Genomic DNA, 20,535 nt, shown 5'->3' on the forward strand with positions numbered 1-20,535 from the left:
TTATTAGGCTTATAGCTTAGTTAAGCAGTGATAGGCTACACAAGAGGCTTTGGGGTTGTGTGATTATATCGGTGGTGTTGGCATGACACAAAGTGCCTTAAAGGTCACTGTATGATGCGCTATATCACAACCTTGAGTGTATTATAGAGGATATGCGCATGCTTAAAGTGAATGGCACATTGAGTGGCAAAGCAACATGCAAAGTGAGTTTAACATTGTTTAATGTTGTTTAATGCAATCAGATATGACTTTTCTGTTTGGATGCATGGGCTGTCAAGGCCAGAAAGTATTTTTTTGACACTCAGTAGGCATTCCTGCATAACTTCTGGGTTTGATGATGATGTCACACGCATATCCTCTATTGCTAAACAGCGGATTATTGTGATGACAACTGAGAACATCAATGTGTCCTTATGGGGAATTATAATTCAACCATGTAATGATCAGTGTAATCATTAACTGTAAGGTGTCAAATGTACATGGCAGTACACTCTTGCATTTGGTCCTGGGTATAAATCCAATCTTGGTCTATGAGAACAATCCAAGCAGGGTTCAAGCATCAAGGAACAATGTCACCAACAAAACTTTAAGAAATGCTCTTTATATTTAATATTATATAAAATAGATTTATGAAGTAAAAATACATGGTAGAAAGCTGGACATTTGTAATTCAAACTAAATTATTTAAATATTGTGACCCTGTTACATTATGAAGGACTACTTAACTGTGAATACATCAAACAAAACTGGGGGCTACTTAAAGGTTTCATGAGATTCAGTTTTACAACACATTAAAAGTATTTATCATGGTCCTTCAAACATGTATTAAACATTTTAAGTGAAAAATCTACTCCAGTGATCCATGGCAGGATTCTTTCTCTCTGATTTCTAAAGCCTTTTCAACTGCAATGAAAAAATAAATATTTGCCTGCGGGTGTCGCTGTTGAGGGATTTTGACTGTCAATCATCACCTCTGCTACCCCCCCCCCCCCCCCCCCCCCCAGGGGCCAATCACAGATGACTTTTCAGCCTAATTATTCAGAAAACCCCAGACCACAGAAAATCCACTGAATGTTCAAAGTTCTGTTTTTTGGGGTCTAATTGAGGTCATGAAACCCCCCAAAAAACCTAAAAAATGTAAAAAGTGAAAATGAATGTCATAGAACCTTTAACTGAATACATTAAACAAAACCATTGTGCATTGTATTGAAGGCATAACGCAAAACTAGTGTACATTATATTGAAGGCATAACATTCCCGATGTAGTGTATTGAAGGCATAACACAAAATCAATGTTCATTGTATTGAATGTATAACTCAAAACCAATGTTCATTGTATTGAATGTATAACAAAACCAATGTTCAGTTTATTGAATGCATAACACAAATCCAATGTTAATTGTATTGATTGCATCGGGTTGAAAAGAGTCCTTGTGTAATTAAATCAGTTATTTGTCAATGAGGAAAGGTCAGATTTGTACAACTGTCTACCTGACTTCAACATGAGACGGTGAAGCAGCCTGGGACTCCTCAATTACTGTAGTTGATTGCTTTTTTGCACTGATTAAAATTGCAAGAGGGAAAGAGAGAGAGAAAAAGACAAGCCTACTGGGGCTTGGAACCAATGAGTAGTCTTATTGCTTAATGTTGACTAATGCAATATCAAAACCATTTGACTGCCCGAAAACTGGAAACTGAAAAACTAGGCTACTTGACAAAATGGCCCAGGGATTTGTAGACTACAATTTCAGGCTATTATTTAGCAGCAGCTAAGAGGGTCTAAAACGGTGTATCTGATGAGAGATCCAGTACATACAACAAAGATATTTGGAGGCTGGCAGTTGAAGCAGATTTTGTCCCCGCTATTGTCTCACAGAGTTCTCCATGGATTCTCCATCTGCGTCTACATCTTCATAGTCTCGTAGCTCACTGGAAATGTGGATTTCAATTGTACTAGATTCTGAACCTACAGTGGCAAAACAAAACAGGAGGAGATTACTGGATGAAGCCTCTTAGATTCTATCGCTTTCTCGTAATATAAAACGCCTTGCTTGATTAACTGCTACTGAAGAGTCATATACTCTTCACTGACATTCAAACCAAATGTATTTTGGGAATTTGCATTGTGAATAGCATATATAATGACTGTACAGTTAGTTGTACCTTTAGTAGTACAATTCTAATTTATTGAAATTATTTTCTTTTTGCCATTTCACTGAACAATATTATCTCAATTTCAGTTGAGTTTATGAGAAACATATTCAGGGCTATATTGATAAACAAGAAACAGATGCCTTGAAAGCTGATCTTTATTTCGGAGTGATTTATCAATACAAGGTACCTGAATATTGTAACAGAACACTTAATTGTTTTTGTACATTATCTATGGTGCACAGGTACATACAAATACCACTAGGGCAGAAATGGTACAAAACCATACAAAGTTATCCCAAAATACATTTCATATTTTGCCCTCTTTCTCCAGAATAAGTATAAATATTAATATGCTGATAGTGAATCTCACATTGGAAGTAAACACTTTCCCATTGCTCTCTGCATATTAGCTTAGCAGCATCATACAAAATTCCAGTCAACTAAAATAACATTAGAAAATTAATACTTACACTATTACTTTGCATACAATATACAGTACCATGGTTAAGTCTCTCCTAATCTTTACCATCACACCTACAGTATCACAACTTAAAAGATAAAATAATTAAAATCTCCTCTAATGTTTTTCTGATGGCTGGAACACCTGCTGGAGGATTTAAGGACAACTTCGCAACTTCATTTTCAACCTTCATATTATTGGTCCTCACTATTGCTCATGATAAAATGTTACAATTTTTTTCCAACTCGGTGTGTACCTCATAGGAGGGCTGTGGACACTTCATAAACCTGCCTACCAGTGACCTCGTCGTTAGGCAGGTTTTTTTTTTTTTTCAAACAAGAGAACATTTTTTATTCCATCTTTTATGAATGCAAGAACAATAGCTTCCATTATATCATGCTAACTTTCCAGGAATTGAAAGCCTGCCGTTTCTATTAGCTTGGATTCTCCATCGATGATGTCACTGGTAGGCGGGTTTCTGAACTGTCCACAGCTCTCCTCTGAGACACAGACAGAGTAGACAAAAATGGTGCCATATTATCATGAGCATTAGTGAGGACCAATTATATTAAGACAGCTTGAAAATGGGTGAAGTCGTCCTTTAAAGTAGTTAGAAGTTCCTTATTGTCTCATCTATAAGAAAACACATACTTGATAATAACAAGAGGTAGTCTAGCAACAGCTTTGGGTGATACCATGTGTACTGTAGATGATGATGATGATGGTGATGATGATGATGATGATGATGATGATGGTGGTCTGTGTGACAGGACTGGACTTTACCAGCCCTGGTACACTGGGGAGCTGAAACTGTCACCGCCCCTGCCATGCCCATTACCTTCTGAGAGGACACTGATGGCATCGGAGGGTGGCTGCCCGTTGCCGGTCATGTCCTTCTTGGCTTCCTGAACATGGCTCTGATAGAGCAGAGTGGAACCCACCATAGGGTTATAACCTCCTGTATTGGGGACTGACGTGGAGGCCGAGTCCCAGGCCAGCTCCCTCCGCCTCTGCAGGCTGAAGTCCACATCAAAGCCTGTCCAGCCATGAAAGGCCAAGGTGTTGAGGAAGCCTTGCATTGGGTTCAGGATTCCCTGAGACAGCAAAGTACAAAAAACGTCCTCAGTCTAGTGTTGGAACATTCAAAAAACAACAGAGCTTTGCATCTGATGCTGATGTTTTGACCGATATTTTATTGAAAAGTGTACAATTAGTGTACAAACTAACTTATGAACAAATAAATACAAATAACTTTTTGATAGATAGAAAACACATGAACAGAACTTTATTTATCCACTTAAGATAATGCTTCTCAACGGGGGGGGGGGCGTTGAGGTGGGGGGGCACTAACCCTAACCATGATGCTGACCTACTGACCACAATACTGAATTGATACTGACCATGATACTCCCATGATACTGACCATGATTCTGACCACGACTAACCATGATACTGACATGATACTGTGATACTGACCATGATACTGACATGATACTGACCATGACTAACCATCACTAACCATGATACTGGCATGACACTAACCATGATACTGACCACGATACTGACATAATACTGACCATGATACTTACATGATACTGCTGATGTTAGTGTCATGTCACATGGCTGTGACGGGGGTCACAGGGATTAAAAAAAGTTAAGAAACACTGACTTGAGACCTATTTAAACTAATTTCAGCCGAGCTATCGCCCGTCGTGACCAGACCAATATATCGGTCCAGCTCTAGCTGTGACCCACCATGATGAACCACGTGATGAGGGCTGCATTCCTTATGTTCCTCAGACTGCTGTCGTTCATGTCTGGCTGCATTTCCAGGAAGAACAGCAGGCTCTCGTTGATAATATTGGGCACCCAGCTAAAAAACATCAGTTCAGAGGTTGCTTTTTTCTTTTTTAAATGACAGTTTAACTGAAATAACTGAAATAATGATATGAAATGCTTCTTTTACGATTTTGTATACACAAACAACATGCTGATTTGTTTTTTGTTACTGTCAGTGATAGAGGTGACAAGACATGGATTGTTATTCACCAATGTTCTTCTTCTTTCCACAGTTACACTACAGAGGTAATAATTTAGGTTTTAAAAAAAGATACAAAAAGAGCCAACGAAATTACGCTAAGCCTATTTATAATCGCAAAAGCATGACGGTGTGGCTCATCAAAAAGAGCAGTTATTTGCAATGTATAAAATAGGCTTTATGCTATGATAACCTGCAAAAGGAACATAACATACCAGATAGAAAACACCAGCATGATTTTAAAGAAGCGTATCTTTATCTCTGTGGCCAGGCGTCTCTCATTCTCTGTGTAGATTCCTTGTCGACCTTTTAGCAAAGACGTCACTAAATGGAGAAGATGAGTACGGTGGTTATTTGTGCTCTTGAACATGTGTGGAAATGTTCATTATATTCACTGTTAGGTAAGGCCCTGCTCCTGCTGTCTTGTTATCATGTTGTTCACCCGTGGCTTTATGTTCTGTTCTGCTGGGTGAATATTATAGAATCAAGATGCCATGGCATGCAGGCCTGGTATTTACTGTTTTCATTACAGCCTTGTCTTATGACACAGACTACCCTCTTATTTATGTGTATAACTATGGTCTGATCCCTGCTTTCCCCAGAGAGCTACTTGTGTATTTAATCACATGAACCCTAGCATCTCAATAATAGGCAAACATTTGGTGGAAATAACAGATCTCCAAGCCCACAATGCGCCACCGCGCGACAAGTTGTGAGCTTGTAGATCAGCTATTTTCAGCAAAGATTTGGTGTTGTGGAAAAACATGCATGTGGGGTACTGACCTGCGGAGGTGGTCCGGGCAAACAGCACAGGGTTGACCAGGAGGACCAGCAGCATGGGGCCGTAGGTGGTGACGTAGTGGGGGATGGCATGTTGGAGGCCGCTTTCACAACTACAGCAGAGCAACAGTGGATGATGTTACACATCATTTCTTTACCACGTGAACTTAGAACATAGAACCAATTCTTCTTGCCTTTGATCATGTGGCTATGCCACCCGCCTTTCGATTTTATATGCTGGGCTGGATGAATATTCACCAACAATATCACTTTATACACTTTAGATTTTATTTTCCTTTGCACAGCATTGTACTAATATGATACAATAATATGAAAATATTCTGCAGGCCTATATGATATGATTTCTTTTAAATTCCCTTAAAATTTCCTTTTGAGAGGCTATACTACATGTTCCGGGATACATTAGATAAGTCTGTACTCCGTATAATGGACTGGGCTCCCCTTTCTGCATAGGTTGTGAAAGGGCAACAATTGCCTCTATTGGAATAGACCAAACACTGTTTGTCTGATGTGTCCCCATTCCTGTGATTGATCAGATTGTATCCAGTAGTATTAGTTGTTGTTTTTGTGAATGTAATGTATTAAATTGTCTTTTTGTATATGCTGATGTCTTGTCTTGTAACATACCCCCGAATAAATGACCATCGACTTAACAAGGTCATAAATCACAGTCAGGACACTACCCACTGAGCATTTTTCGGGCTATTAGACGTCTAAAATACGTCTAAGGGGTAAGCTAAAACGGGGTTGTAATTGGTCTACCGGTGAAAGTTTTTTAGCGGTCTAGGCTTAGCCTAGACGTTGATTAGCTGTTTTTTAAGCGTCTATTTATAGAAAATAGAAAAATTGAAATGACGTCTATAATATAGACGTCTATAAATAGACGCTTAAAAAACAGCTAATCAACGTCTAGGCTAAGCCTAGACCGCTAAAAAACTTTCACCAGTAGACCATTTATAACCCCGTTTTAGACGGAGGTCTAATAGACGACTATGGCTCAGTGGGTACAGTCTTGTATGTCTGTGTAATCTACTGTATAAGAGCCCATTAATCATAAAGCGCTCTAGTCATCTGACCAACATTGCATAATCACAGTGATACATAGCCAGACATGTAGTGCCACGCCAACACTCCATGTCATTGGAAGGCTATTTATAATCACACAATGTGTATGTATGTATGTGTATAATATATATATAAAATAAATAAAAATCGCATGAGAATAACCAATCAAGTGAGAAAAGCGTTGCACATGACTAAAGATAAATGGTGTATTTATGAAAGAGAACATGGTGCCAATGACAAGGCCTCCAGGCTGCTGAACACTTACTCGGAAATGGATGGGTAGTACAGCATGGCCACACCTTCCACACACAGCAACACAGCCAGACCCCATGTGATCATGTGGTAAAGGATGATGGTGCTGATGAGGGAGACAAACCAGTCATGAGACTTGCCTCAGCACTTATAACACGTAATATAGCACGGGGCTTGGTTCTCTTTGCCAAAAAACTAACAAAAGAAAACACTGAATCGCTGAATAAGCATCATGAACCTATTTCAACAACATGTGAAGCAGCAGTCCAAACTACATGATGCGTCCCCCCAACGGGCTGCTTTAAAAGCCGTTTTCCAGTGCAACTCGTTAAATTGCTTTCTGAATGTCAACACCCAAATGGGTTTCAGAGCAGCTGCAAATGGGGTCGTGAAAACACATTTAGTCTAGAGAGAGATAGAGGGTGTATGAGAGACAAAGACATATCTGTAATACCTCTAGGGTGCCTTTTTGTGAGTTGTTAACTCTACATGAATAATGTATAACAATATTTGTTTTATGCCTATCAGAGGGAACATGTGCCTTCATATAACAGGACAGGAGTGATGGTGGTGTTGTTGTTGTAGGGAAATGTGGCAAAAGTGGGACACGTTTGCGGGCACCTGATTCCTGCAGATCTTTTCACCACTAGGAAGACATCCACAGCATAGCAGAAGGTCCACCAGAAGGACGCACTGAAGAACAGTTGGATCCACATCTGCCAGAAATAGATCAGAGTCAGAGTCAGTCAACCCAAACGTACAACATTGTTCTCCATATAGTAGGGTTAGACCGACCTACTACTGTACTCCATTGTCCATGAAGAAACAACATATACAGTATGGAGCAATAGAACTGATTCACAGATGTTATATCTGATAAATGTACTGTATTTAGTTCTTGTATGTACCTGTACCATGTTTAATTTAACAGTAAAAAAATAATCATCATAATAAATGAATGAAGTTTCTTAAAATGCTCCTTGTTGAGTGTTATTTATGGATTCAGGAATTCAACATGGTCTCGAAGATAAAAGTGCTGCTTTTGGACATACTGCAAACACATCAAACTTACAGTATGTTTGAGGTGTCTGCATGACTGGAGAATTTACTTATTTACTATATTCGTCAAAGGTTTTTAATCATTACCTGTCATGAATGAAGCTGTCTAATATAATAAATAAATATGCCTGGCTTTCCCTTGTACTGTGGATTTGCATATCTCACAGATGCAGACTTCACCATTGTTGTTGAGCTGTTGTTGAACTGCTCATCATTAGTGTCAAGCATTATGAAAATTCATCATACATACTGAACTCCCAACACAGAAGACCTGTGGGAACAACACATCACTGCTGTTGACCATTGAGATGCTGTCAACGACGTTTGGAAGACCCAGCCAGATGGATGACCGCAAAATAATACCTGGAGAGGAAAATAAGCAATAAACACTCTGCTTCAAATCACTCACTTGTCAACGAACTCAAGTGTGAGTAAAAGATGGAAGAATGTAAACACAAAGGAGGAAACTCCTGCAGGGGATGGATGGGGTGTATTTCAAGGCATGTCTGGTAACAATTAACACTGAAACACATAAAGTTGTTGGTCATCTGTGTTATTAAGAGCTCTGTTAACTTGATTCAGTCATGGAATCCTTTTAATTGATATTGGATGTAATGGAAATACGAAGCCCCAAGGTATGCTTGCTTTGTTAGTTTTTTCCCTGTTTCCTACGTCAAGTTCCAGCTGCATTGCAGTAACACTAGGGAAAGTATGAGATGTCTCAGGAACTTGCTGTGCATTTCAATGTAAAACGTGTCAAGTGGAAATAGGGCAGGGTCTATAAAACATGTTTAGTGTTAATTCATTCAGCATCTCATTTAAGGTAGCTACAAAAGTGAGTTTTATTTTTGAAAACCATGAAATTAGTAGCCTACATGTAGTTCCTTTGAAAATGCTAATGTAACCAAGTCATTATATGGCTAGATCAACCAGATGGTCTATTCATGTTAGAAGGAATTAAGGAAACAATCTTGTTGAATTCATTTTCCAGTTTTGTAGTAATTCATAATGGTAATTGATAGCCTATATATTGTAATGTAACTGTTTTAACTTTTGTACAAAGCAGGCCCCACAGCAGCAGTCAGTAGGCTATAATGACTTTACAAAGGCCCCGTCTGTCTACTCTTTGACACACGGTTTCAAACTGCATCATTGGGATTAGATACACTGACATGCATTGTGTGTTTTAGCCTTAAAGCAGTGACATAAAGCCTAAAGGTCATCCTCAACGGAAAAGCATATATAGCCTAATATGTGACGGTTAAAAAAAACTATTAGCCTACACATATTACAACAAAATCAAATCCTTGGTATTAAGTGTTTTATGTCTAACACAAAAGTGTGTGAAAAACGAACACAGGGAAATGTTATTATTTTTTTACGTCTGTCTAGACATGGAAAAGTATGCTAGATTAAACAACCCAAGAGTCAATATAAAACGTTTGTGTTTTCTGATGTTAAAAACAATCATGGAAAGAATAGCAGCCTAATGTGCTTGCCAGTGGTGGTAACCACATTACCACTATTTTATACATAGCTATTTTCAAACATTTTGGTACTTTTAATTTTAGTAGTCTACTTTAAGTATATCTTGATGCCAATACTTTTGTACTTTTACTCAAGTAACATTTTGAACACAGGCCTTTCACTTATAAAAGAGTATTTTTATATTGTGGTATTGCTACTTTTACTTAAGTAAAATATCTGAGTACTTCTCCCACCATTTGGTGCCTGCAGTGCCTCCATCAATACGCATGATCGCAGACTTTGGAACTGCATGCCAAAGAAGAGTTATAGTTTTTACCTGTACATCCCAATATATCACATATACTGATGATGAATAATATCCGTGAGGAGGACGCAGGCTTAGGCAGGGGATACTGATGTCCCAGTCTTCTGTAACCCTTGCGTTTTGGTAAGATCTGCACTATGGTGAATATTAAACTGAGACATGCGCTGCCGATGCATAATCCCCCAAACAAGACGGGTTGAAAAGTGATGACAAAGTCTGTCGCAGCGTCTCTGTTCGGGCAGCAGAATGTCTCCAGCCGTGGGGATGCCATCATGGACTGGATGGAAGAAAGAAGTAGGCTACCGTGTCAGATGATAAAGGAAAGCTTGAGTCCTCATGGCCTAACTGAACTCTCACAGAAATCACGGGTTGAGTCATCATGTGCTTTCATTTAATCCTTGCAGTCACGGCCTAAAAACTATGCCTCACTTACCAGTGGTGGAAGAAGTACTCGGATATTTACTTAAGTAAAAGTAGCAGAACCACAATATAAAAAGACTCTGTTACAAGTAAAAGGCCACATGTGTTCAAAATGTTACTTGAGTAAAAGTACAAAAGTAATGGCATCAAAATGTACTTTAAGTATCAAAAGTAAAAAGTACTGAAATGTTTGAAATAGCACATCTACAAGCTCACAATGCATGGCAATGCAACCCCCTATGGATGCAACTTGTTGTGAGCTTGTAGATCGGCTATATTTTCAAATAGCCTCTGTATAAAATAGGGCTAAAGAAGTGGTTGATGTATGTTTGATAAGCTAATAATGTATATCTGCAAAGTAACTGGTAACTATAAAGTTAGTAAATAATTATAGTGGAGTAAAGTAGGCTACAATATGTAGGCTAGCTACCTCTGAGATGTAGTGGAGTAGAAGTAAAAGTAGGCCTACTGAAAACTGGAAATACTCCAGTAAAGTAAAATACCTCCAAAGTGTACTGTAGGCCCTACTTAAGCACTGCAGTACTTGGGTAAATGTACTTGGTTACTTTACCCCACTGCTCACTACGAGGAGCCGACAAAAGCCTCTTGTGTGAGGTTAAGGTTTACTTTAAAGTAGGCTGTTTATTTAGAGGCAACTCCGCCAAGCTATCTTTTTAAAGAATGTTTACAGGCCTGATGGTTCAGTGCGCCAATGATTGAGCATACATTGGATTTATGCCTAATTTTATATGTAGGCTATTTCCCTGACAGCCAAGCAGACACATCATCATAGTTCATCTGCCTACTTATCTTTTGCATGTCAGAAGATATGCAAAATATGCTTATTTCAACCTGAGCTGTTGCAGGACAAATCCCTATCAACTTGTGATTATATGGCAATAAACAATAAAGACTTCAGAAGGATCCCTGGCTAATTAAGCCAAATATCATTAGCCAGCTAGGGATGCTTTTAATATATTTGGACTGAGATGTAGAAAATGTATGAAAAGAAAATGCTAACTTTAGTTAGCAGATTTGAGCTTCAAAGGCTATAGCCTACAGAGAACACATTAATTTCTTTCACACAATGCTATATCATTCCAGTGCGTATTAAGGGGGTGCATTTCGCCTTTCCGACATGTCGCCTTTCCGACATTAACGTTACGAACCCTATACCTAACCCTAACCCTAACCCTAACCGCACGCGGACGCAACTAGTCGGAGTGGCGAGATGTCGGAATGGAGAGCACCCCCAGTATTAAGGCATGGTGTTAAGAAGATTCCCCAAACCCTAAGTTTAGTAGTATTGTTTCTGTTTTTCCTCCAAAATGGACCCTTTGTTTTCACTTCAATGTGTGCTGAGTGCACAGCAGTTAATTGGCCATTTAGTTGCACCTGCTGTTGATTTGATTTCCAATCCCATGCACCTTTAAAACCAAGTGTTTGGTCAGTGTGTCAGGTCTGGTGCAGAGAGCAGCAGCAGAGGCTGCAGTGTGTGCGTCCATTATAAGTAAGTTTGTTTTTGAGTTTGGATGTTTGATGTGCAGTATAACCGAATTATGTTTGTTACTTTGTTTACATGTGGGTAACTTTTCTCCTTCTGTATTTTGTCTGATATACAGAAAACCACACACAACTAAACTGCATATCCTGTACTGCACAGTGTGAAAATAAAACAAACAAAAGGAAAGAAGTGCGTCGTAATTTGCGCACCACGGTGATCACACCTAACAACCTACACCTTCCACTATTGAACATGTTTTACACACAGGGTCATGTATAGTAAACTTGTAGCTGCTGCCACAGGGATTTTTATTTATTTTACTAAATAAGTAAAAGTATGTGAGTGTGAGCTTGTAGATCGGCTATTTTTAAATGGCCGAATGTATAAAGGGCTGAAGTGTGTAATGTATGTTTTGTAATAATTACAATTTACAAAGTGACTCACTAAAGTTTTCAAATAATTGTAGTAGAGTAAAAGTGCAATATTTGCCTCTGAGATGTAGTGGAGTAGAAGTAAAAGTATTGCAAATTGGAAATACTTCAGTAAAAGTAAAAAGATCTCAAAATTGTACTTAAGTACAGTACTTGAGTAAATGTACTTTTACACCACTGCCAAGTGCCAACTACTAACTATTATGACCTCCATTACCCCCACTGCTGTCCTTGCTTGTCTGCTGCTCTCTCTGATGGCGCCACCTGGTGGTTGTTGATAAAACAGAAATGGTGTGGTAATTTTGTTGCTCTCTTCCAGTATTCTGTCAAAAAGCCTGCCTAAAGACTAATTTATAGTACAATAAAATTCAGTTAATGATTAAGTTTAGGCATGGGTTTAATTACTGCAATTAACTTCAGTTAAACCACACCAACTCCATGCACATTTGATAATTAAGTTAATGATCAAATATGCATGGAGTTGGTGTGGTTAAAGTTAGGCTAAGGATCTGGGGAGGGTGTTCCCGGTGGGTCTTCTACTAGGGTGGCCATGTAGTGACAACCCCCTAAAAGGGGTGTGCAGAAATCTGTCAAATCAAGAACATAAAAAACAAACCAACAAACAAACAAACCATAAATTAATTTTGAAACACTACTTACAAACCTACAGTATGCCATCATTCTGAAGTTCCCTGACAATGGATCCCACATGTACATGAATATTTGAAATTGCACACTGAACTGTAACTTTTAAACTCTGCCTCTATGCAGTTATTAACATTACTCTTCTCTCTACCCAAACTCAAGCCAGCCTCAACCGCAGTACATACTGCGGTTGAGACATACCTGCCTATTTCTCTCTAGCGGGAGGGGATGGGTGTGAATGGTATCTGTGAAATTACAAATTACAAATGACAGACCTGCTCAACAGGCTTTCCCCATTCACTGCACACTGCTGGCTGAGAACCAACCGGTATCTTGCCTCGTGTAATCAAGGTGCAGTTCAGATGAGTTTGACTCTAGTGGTCACAGTCCAGTTGATAGATAACCTATGCAGCCAGACACCCAGACCACAGAACATGTAATTTGGACTCTGTTGTAAACGATGTCTGGAGGGCACAAAGAGAATCAGCGAGGCAATGCACACCAAACTGGACTTGTGTTTTTCTCTAACCCTTTGATGAGTGGTAAGTAACAGCTGGTATGGTATTGTTTAGGCTATGGGTGTAGTATAAATTACTATACTGTTCACTGAAATTTCAGCTTGCAGTTTCTGTTTTTTTCTGTTTGTTTTTTTATTGTCTATAATGTCCATACCAAGATTTTGAATCAGATTGGTCTCCAATCCATGATGCTGCCTTTAATGGACATGTCATCTCTTTGCAGAATCTCATTGCTCAGGTAAAACACTTTTTTGGTGCTCATATTATGGAAGGGATAAAAAAAATATGAATTAATTTAAGTGGTTCTACTGTAGGTTATTAGTTTAGTTTAGTTTATTTCGATCCACATCAACATTATCACAAAACATTACACACTGTAATTCAATATTCCATACCGTTTGAACGAAATGGCATAGGCTGAAGCTCATAGCTTATTTATGCCTATCCTTGTACTGGTGTACTGTGATATCTTCACAGGGATCTTGTGTGAATCTGGCTACTCTGGACCGGGTCACTCCGCTCCATGGAGCATGCATACGAGGCAATGCAGGATGCACTAAACTTCTGCTGGAAAATGGGGCCAATGTCAGTAAACCATTATAGTGTAGTTAGACTTTTGGTGAATGTGACTGATTTTCAGGTAACACCAAATCAGGCAAACAGTACCCTCACGTTTTCTTATCTTATCTTATTAAAACAATGCTTTCGTTTTAAGGCAGACATGATTTATTGTTGGATTTAATGGCGTATGGCTGTATATTAGTTGGCAAATGACTGCCCATTGTACATGCAAGAACAGACAAATCAACAGACATGCACAAGCACTCAGTAACACATTAACAAATCTGGCTTCACCAATACACCTTTTGTTAAACCAACCACAACCAGCAATCTCTGAACTATTACATAATAATTGGGTTACTAAATTGATTTAAATTTGAATTGTATAATTGTATGGAGGATATCTTGGAAGTGTCTTACTGTTGCCGAACCAATCCTCACCAGGTGAACTCTCCAACAGTGGACGGAACGACCCCCCTGTCAGAGGCTTGCACTCACGGCCATGTGACCAGTGTATCTCTGCTCCTGCAGCATGGAGCCACCCCACTGGGGACAAGTCAGTCTGATTCTCCCATCCACAGAGCTGCAGCTAAAGGTGACAGGTCACATTCTTCAGCCTACACACAGAATAATAAAGGTGCCAACTGGAACCAAAACTGGTTCTTCAGAGTGATCCCATAGAAGAACCATTTTTGGTTCCAGAAAGAACCTTTCAGACCATCTATTTGAATGGTTCTATAAAGAACCCTTAAACCGTATAAACTTCATCAACTGGCTGAAATGTGTTTGTCGATCTACAAGCTCACTACGCGTCACACCACAACGCGTTTCGATGAATGTCTGCCTATTAAGACATGGTTTAAGAGTTCAAAGGTTCCTCAAAGAACAGGTTCTCTAGAACTAGATGAGAATCATGAAGAACCATTCACTAGATCAAATGGTTCTTTAGAAGTTAAAGGTTCTTTGTGGAACCATATAGCCTTTTAAAGAACCATTTAAGAACCATTATTTTTCTGTGTGTACACACACATTTTTGCTGAACCAGTTTAGTCTGGTAAAAAAAAAAGAAGCAGACATGGTTTTATAGATTAATATGTGTGTTTCTGTGGATTTTACAATAAAAGGAAAGCATGTTCTTCCCTTCTATTGTTTCTGGTTATCTCTGTCCAGGTCAAGCAGAATGCATTGAGGCACTTGTTGAGCATGGTGCAGATGTGGATCAGCATTTTGACCCATCGGGCTCCCCTCTCCATATTGCGTGCTCCAATCAGCATCTGCACGCTGCAAAGAAATTGATTCAACTAGGTACTGTATATGTTATCCTTCATAGTGTATACACACACACACACACACACACACACACACACACACACACACACACACACACACACACACACACACACAAACACAATTGGCCTGTGTTCGGGAGACAGGCGGAGAGGGTGATATTTCTTACGGAATGTACTCCTACCAGCTGGGGCGGCACCTGTCGGTGGGGAATGTTTGTATTATAATTACTTAAGACTAGCCAACAATACTCATAACTTAAATAACAAAAGAAAATGTAAAAAATAATGTGCACTCAATGTGCCATTTAATCAATTGTTTTCCCATTTTCTAGGCAAAAGTCTAATTTCATCCATGGTGACATGTACGTATTGACAGTTCTTGTGCATTTTGAGTAGGCTAATTGGTGGCAATTCTTCCAGTCATTAGTTTGTTAATTAGTCTTTCTGGGAGAACAGCTTGCAGCAAAAGCAGTACATTGGTCTTCTCTGAATACATAAGCCAGCTTCTCATTTCCCCCCATCTATTAGTTTCCTATTAAAGTTATGGTGGTTCCAACTTCTCCCATCATTTTGGGGAAATAATATATGTGATACCGTAGAGTCTTCTTCTTATGAACTCACTCACCTCATCAGGCATGGCTGGCCAGTCAGCAGGATCACTTCCTGCAGACTGTATTTGTGTAGAGGCAGATGATGTGGATGTCACTCCAACTGCAATAGTAGGTGTACTTGGGGCAGGTTGAGTGGTTGCTGTGCTTTCACCTGCAGGCAGTCAAAGATGAATGCATATACTGTAGTTATATACCCATTGTGTGTGCTGCTTAGACATACGGTACAACTTCTTGGTAATGAAAGTGCTACTGCATTGTATAATTGGATGGACTCACTTCCTGCAGACTGTACTTGGGTAGGTAGATGAGGTGGATGACGATGTCTCTCCAACTGCAGACAGTGTAGTAATACTGTAGGTACACTTGGGGAAAGTTGTACAGTTGCTGTGCAGGCAAACATGCATGCATATATTTAACCATTATGTGTGTGTTGCGTAGACATAAATAGATGAGAAATAAAAAATATACTCTACTGTAACAGTAGAAAGCTGTGTGAATGTGTATGAATTAAAATGTCCTTTCCCCCTCCTCTCCCCATGCTGTTGCTGCACAAAATAATCTGTACTTAATCAACCATGCGTGGTTAAATAAGGGTAAGATTTGCTGTTGTTCCCGTGGGATTCAAGACATTGCGCCATGACAGAGTAGACCTGTTGCCCTCACCTCAATTGCGAGGGACTTCAGGGATCCGACCATGTGCAGCTGGCTATGCACAGCTCCAAAGTCATCATCAAGTAAGCTGCTGATCACACCACTGTGATGGGCCTGATCATCAACAACGACATGGCAGCCTACAGGGACAAGGATTATTATTATAGATCACTCACACAGTGGTGTCAGAACAACGTTGACGTCAATGTCAAGAAGACCAAAAAGCTGATAGAGCACTGCATAGTAGTGTATATTTGTCTGTCATTAAATATTTCGATAAATTGAGTATAAAGGATCCCAATGGAAACAAGCCATAGTGCTTTCTTGGGTTTAAAATCCTCTTAACAGACCTTGTATGGAACTGTAGTTCCCTGTGCTTGTCTTTGCAAACTGTTGATGAAGTATTCAATCAAATTCCCCCATTTAGCCAAAGGTGGCATGCTATACGTAGAACGTCGGCACACTTTTTGACATGCCCACAACCAGCCAACCTGTGTAGTGCGGCAAATGAAAGGATTGATTGAACACATAGACATACCCTTTACAAATAGGCAATGGTGTGATCTTGGTATTAACGTGTTTTTTTGCACTGATCTGTTTTTCCACAGGTGCCAGTGTGAATAACAATGAGGCTGGCGACTCCCCTCTGCACATTGCAGCCCGTCTGTCAAACCATGAGATGGTGTCCCTCCTGTTAGAACGTGGGGCAGATAATTCCCTCAGGAACTCAAGACACCAACGGCCTGTGGATCTTGCCCCTCCCAACAGCCTGGCAGAGAGGCTGCTGCGGCACACAGGAGGTATTCCTTCTAACAACAGACTCCAGATGTTTCAACTCCATTTAAATTAGGCCGGTGTAATAGACTCTTTTCACAGCAGACATTTTGACGGGTAGACACAGCGGAAGGTAACTGTGGGTGTGTTTCATTTAGGTGTTACTGTGTGCCAGCATGGACAGATCCTGTGCAGTTAACTTCATGCTGACACACAGAAACACCTAAATGAAGGACACGCAATTAATGTTTTTTTCCTTCAGCTTTTTACCTGTCATAATGGCTACTGTGAAACACAGTAGCACATTAACAAAAGCACATTAACATGAGTTAATCAGGAAAACATGACTTTGACATAATACTTATTTCTTTTGATGACTGACCAGGAGTGTCCCGTCTCATGCAATTGTGCCGGCTCTACATCAGGAAACATGTAGGCAAACAAAGACTTGGTGGTATTCGTGGCCTTGATATACCCATAGATCTGAAACAATATCTTCTCTACCAGTCAGATGCAGGAGGTGAACTGATCAATTGAAGTTTCTCTCTGCGGCTTCCATTACAAAGCAAAGCTGTAAGACTTTTCATTCAAAATATTTTGATTATTTCAACTCTGGGTCAATAGGGGGCATACTTGCATCATCTTGAGGGGAGAGGATTTCAGCATATGCACTGTTGATGGTGATACATTTGTAATTTCTGGTACACATCTGAAAACACATTGTTATATGGATCTAAAGAGTACTTACTGCTGAGTAACTATTTCATGAATTCAAAATCAGTTTGGTCTGTGGCATACCCTAGACTATCAGTAAGATATTTGATTTAAAACTTTATCAAATTAATATGAAATAGACTGGAATATTTACAACATAATTCAACACAGTTTAACCTATCTGTTTAAAATAATTTTACATCATGCTTAGTTTGTGTGTTTTTGGTAACCCTTGGTTGCACCCATGTCTAAAATGTGCATTAAACATACTTATAATCGACTTGTAACACTGTATAATTATAAATACTCAAACAAGTACTCACAATGCAATACTTACACATTTGTATGCCTTTATAACGTCAAGTATTATAATACTTCATAATTGCTGGGCACTGGTAGCCCTTTTGGTAACACTTCTTAAGTGTCCCATGCAAAATAGAGTTGTTATTTTGTTTTACTGTAATGCCCTTTGGGAACATTAAAAATGTTTTTGTAGTCATGCACACTGCATACCATGGATAAGTATGCACAAGCATTGCACATTTATGAATGCTTTCAAAGGTGACTGAAATATTAAGATGTTAGGCAATATATAAAGCAAGGTAAGATATGTACACATAATACATGCTAGATCAGCGATTACTTAAAGGGCAAGACCACTTTGGTATAGAGGTTTGGGTTGTGTAGTTACCTTGTCATGATGTAACTCCAAATGTGGACAATAAATCAAAAATAATGACTCCATTGATTAGAAATTGATAATTCTAAATATGCTCCTCATTGGCTTACATTGTAAAGCTGAAACAGCTCTCAAAGTCACTCTTTTAGCCCATAAACGAATGTAAACAAAGTTGATTCTGACAGTATGGAATATCACAAAACCCAGTACTGTTTTTTTTTTAATACAAATGTTAACTTCCTGTTTAGCTATTTTTATTAGGAAGAAAACCCGGAGTGGATCCGTGGATCCGGATTTTAAAATAGTAAAATTAACAGGAAGTTGTCAATTTATATATAAATATATAAAAAACAGAACAGTAACTAGAGGTTTGGTGATGTTCTATATTGTCTGAATCAGCTTTGTTTGTGTTCGTTTACGGGCTAAAAGAGTGACTTTGAGAGCTGTTTCACTGTACAATGCAAGTACAGCATATTTTGAATTATCAATTTCTAATCAATGGAGCAATTATTATTTATTTCTTGTCCACCTTTGGAGTTGCATCATGGCAAGGTAACTACACAACCCAAACCTCTACCAAAGTGGTCTTGCCCTTTAAAAGAAAAACTGCATGGCATTAGAAAATAATATCATTGCAGGCCAGACACATGAAGTAATACAATGTATTAAAATATGCCCGATTTAATTCTTCAAACAGTTCAATCAAGACAGTGATGATGCTGCTGCTGCCCTTGGGATCTCCCTAGCCCTGGTCCAGAGCGTTAGAGAGAACTCACTAATGCTCTGGACCAGGGCTAGGATCTCCCATGAGTCATGATATTACACTACATAATAATAAGCCACTTTGACTGCCTGGGCAATTGAAAATTGTAGACTTAATGGTCCTGAACACTCATACAGGTGTTTTCAGTTACTCTGGCTGATTACACCTCATCTCAGACCTGTGTGGGCCACTGGGCCTGAGATAACTACTGGGTCATTAGCTTGAAAATCAGTTATTTTCAAATTATAAATTAGACTTCAGGTACACTGCCTTCAAGTAATAATGCATGTTGAGATATTAGCACCTACTAACCGTATATAGAACTAGAGCGCATATATTTCTCTACCAGCTGGGACTGACCTAGAGAGGATTGTGGGTAGCTTGTGGAGGGAAATAGCATTTCTGCAACATATGCTTTTGGAGGTGTGCTCTGCTCTATAGAGGCCCTTCAAAATGTGATCCAAATTTGGGTTTGATTAGATGTTGCATTCATGATGTAATATGGTGATTTTGTTTGTAGAAATAGGCCCCTCACACACATTTTGGGAGGCAATAACATAGAAACAATGTTGTTGGAATATAATGAATTCCATAATTAATACACGATCATGTGTAATTTGATGAAAAGAACAATGTTTTTGAAACAAACAGTGACATTTGTCACATCTGTGGTGCCCCTATGGTCTAAGTTAAATAATGTTTGGCTCTGCCTTTAGAGACCCCTCAATATGTGATTTAAATTTGGGGTCAATTGGACAATGCGTTCATGATTCCTGGCATAAAAAAAGGATAATAGGCCCCTCATGCAAACTTTGGAAGCCCTTGCAGGCAGGCGTGTCTAGCAAGGTTTTGATCCCATAGCATGGGAAGATGGCCGCAGTTCAGAGTATGGGGAAGACTCGGGGGAGTCTCCCCATTGGCTTAAAGGACAGCCAATGATGAAGTCGAAGAGGTCGCTAGTAAGTAACGAGTAGTGAAAGTGTCTTTCTAGACCAGGTCTGCAACCTAGTAAAAAAAAAAGTGTAACGATTTGTAGTAGCTAGTGTTTTGAAGATACAAAATGGCAAAACGTCTAGGTAGGCGAAAATAGTAATATTGTTGTTCCCCCTAGATTCGCCTCAAACATGGGGGAAAATGCATTCTACTATGTTACCACCAAAATGTGGAATGCCCTACCAACAGCCATTAAAGATCTTGATTCCCTATCCACACTTAAAACATGTCTGTCCTCAAAGTAGAATTCTATCCCCTAACAGCTTGCCCCCAGTGAGTATTTTTTCTGTAAATATATCTTTAGTTTTTTTGATTGGTGATGTTACCGATATGTCATTTTTGTATATCTTGTTGATGAATT

General features: G+C 39.2%; 2 protein-coding genes across 4 annotated transcripts; one reads left to right on the top strand and one right to left on the bottom strand.

The window, feature by feature from the left end:
- Positions 1–1,197: 1,197 nt before the first annotated feature.
- On the bottom strand, positions 1,198–9,895 carry gpr143 (G protein-coupled receptor 143; the record flags this gene model as incomplete). 2 transcript variants are annotated; one of them, XM_084084696.1, is made up of 9 exons in its annotated part: positions 1,198–1,966; positions 3,453–3,708; positions 4,370–4,487; positions 4,868–4,976; positions 5,436–5,545; positions 6,784–6,876; positions 7,392–7,486; positions 8,080–8,192; positions 9,634–9,895. In XM_084084696.1, 9 exons carry the CDS (start codon positions 9,893–9,895, stop codon positions 1,863–1,865), a joined length of 1,260 nt encoding a protein of 419 aa, XP_083940822.1. In that variant the 3' UTR covers positions 1,198–1,862. The 2 variants fall into 2 exon arrangements, with proteins under 2 accessions (XP_083940822.1, XP_083940823.1); XM_084084697.1 differs by lacking the exon at positions 1,198–1,966 and adding an exon at positions 2,392–3,114 and having other exon boundaries at positions 9,634–9,892.
- Positions 9,896–12,952: 3,057 nt separating this feature from the next.
- Positions 12,953–18,165, top strand: LOC311064666 (ankyrin repeat and SOCS box protein 9-like). Of its 2 annotated transcripts, XM_084084576.1 has the most exons (7): positions 12,953–13,163; positions 13,298–13,377; positions 13,617–13,724; positions 14,145–14,295; positions 14,871–15,005; positions 16,860–17,051; positions 17,411–18,165. In XM_084084576.1, the coding sequence occupies exons 1-7, from the start codon at positions 13,082–13,084 to the stop codon at positions 17,560–17,562; spliced, it is 900 nt and encodes a 299-aa protein (XP_083940702.1). In that variant the 5' UTR covers positions 12,953–13,081; the 3' UTR covers positions 17,563–18,165. The 2 variants fall into 2 exon arrangements, with proteins under 2 accessions (XP_083940702.1, XP_083940703.1); XM_084084577.1 differs by lacking the exon at positions 13,617–13,724 and having other exon boundaries at positions 17,411–18,164.
- Positions 18,166–20,535: the final 2,370 nt, after the last annotated feature.

This window comes from Gymnoscopelus microlampas (genome assembly GCF_963454915.1).
Source record: "Gymnoscopelus microlampas genome assembly, chromosome: 17".
Lineage (NCBI taxonomy): Eukaryota > Metazoa > Chordata > Actinopteri > Myctophiformes > Myctophidae > Gymnoscopelus > Gymnoscopelus microlampas.

Coding starts and splice junctions, on each gene's coding strand:
- LOC311064666 (XM_084084576.1), top strand. CDS start 13,082: ATGTCTGGAGGGCACAAAGAGAATCAGCGAGGCAATGCACACCAAACT. Junction 13,378..13,616: donor TGCAGAATCTCATTGCTCAG/GTAAAACACTTT, acceptor ATATCTTCACAG/GGATCTTGTGTGAATCTGGC. Junction 13,725..14,144: donor TGCTGGAAAATGGGGCCAAT/GTCAGTAAACCA, acceptor AATCCTCACCAG/GTGAACTCTCCAACAGTGGA.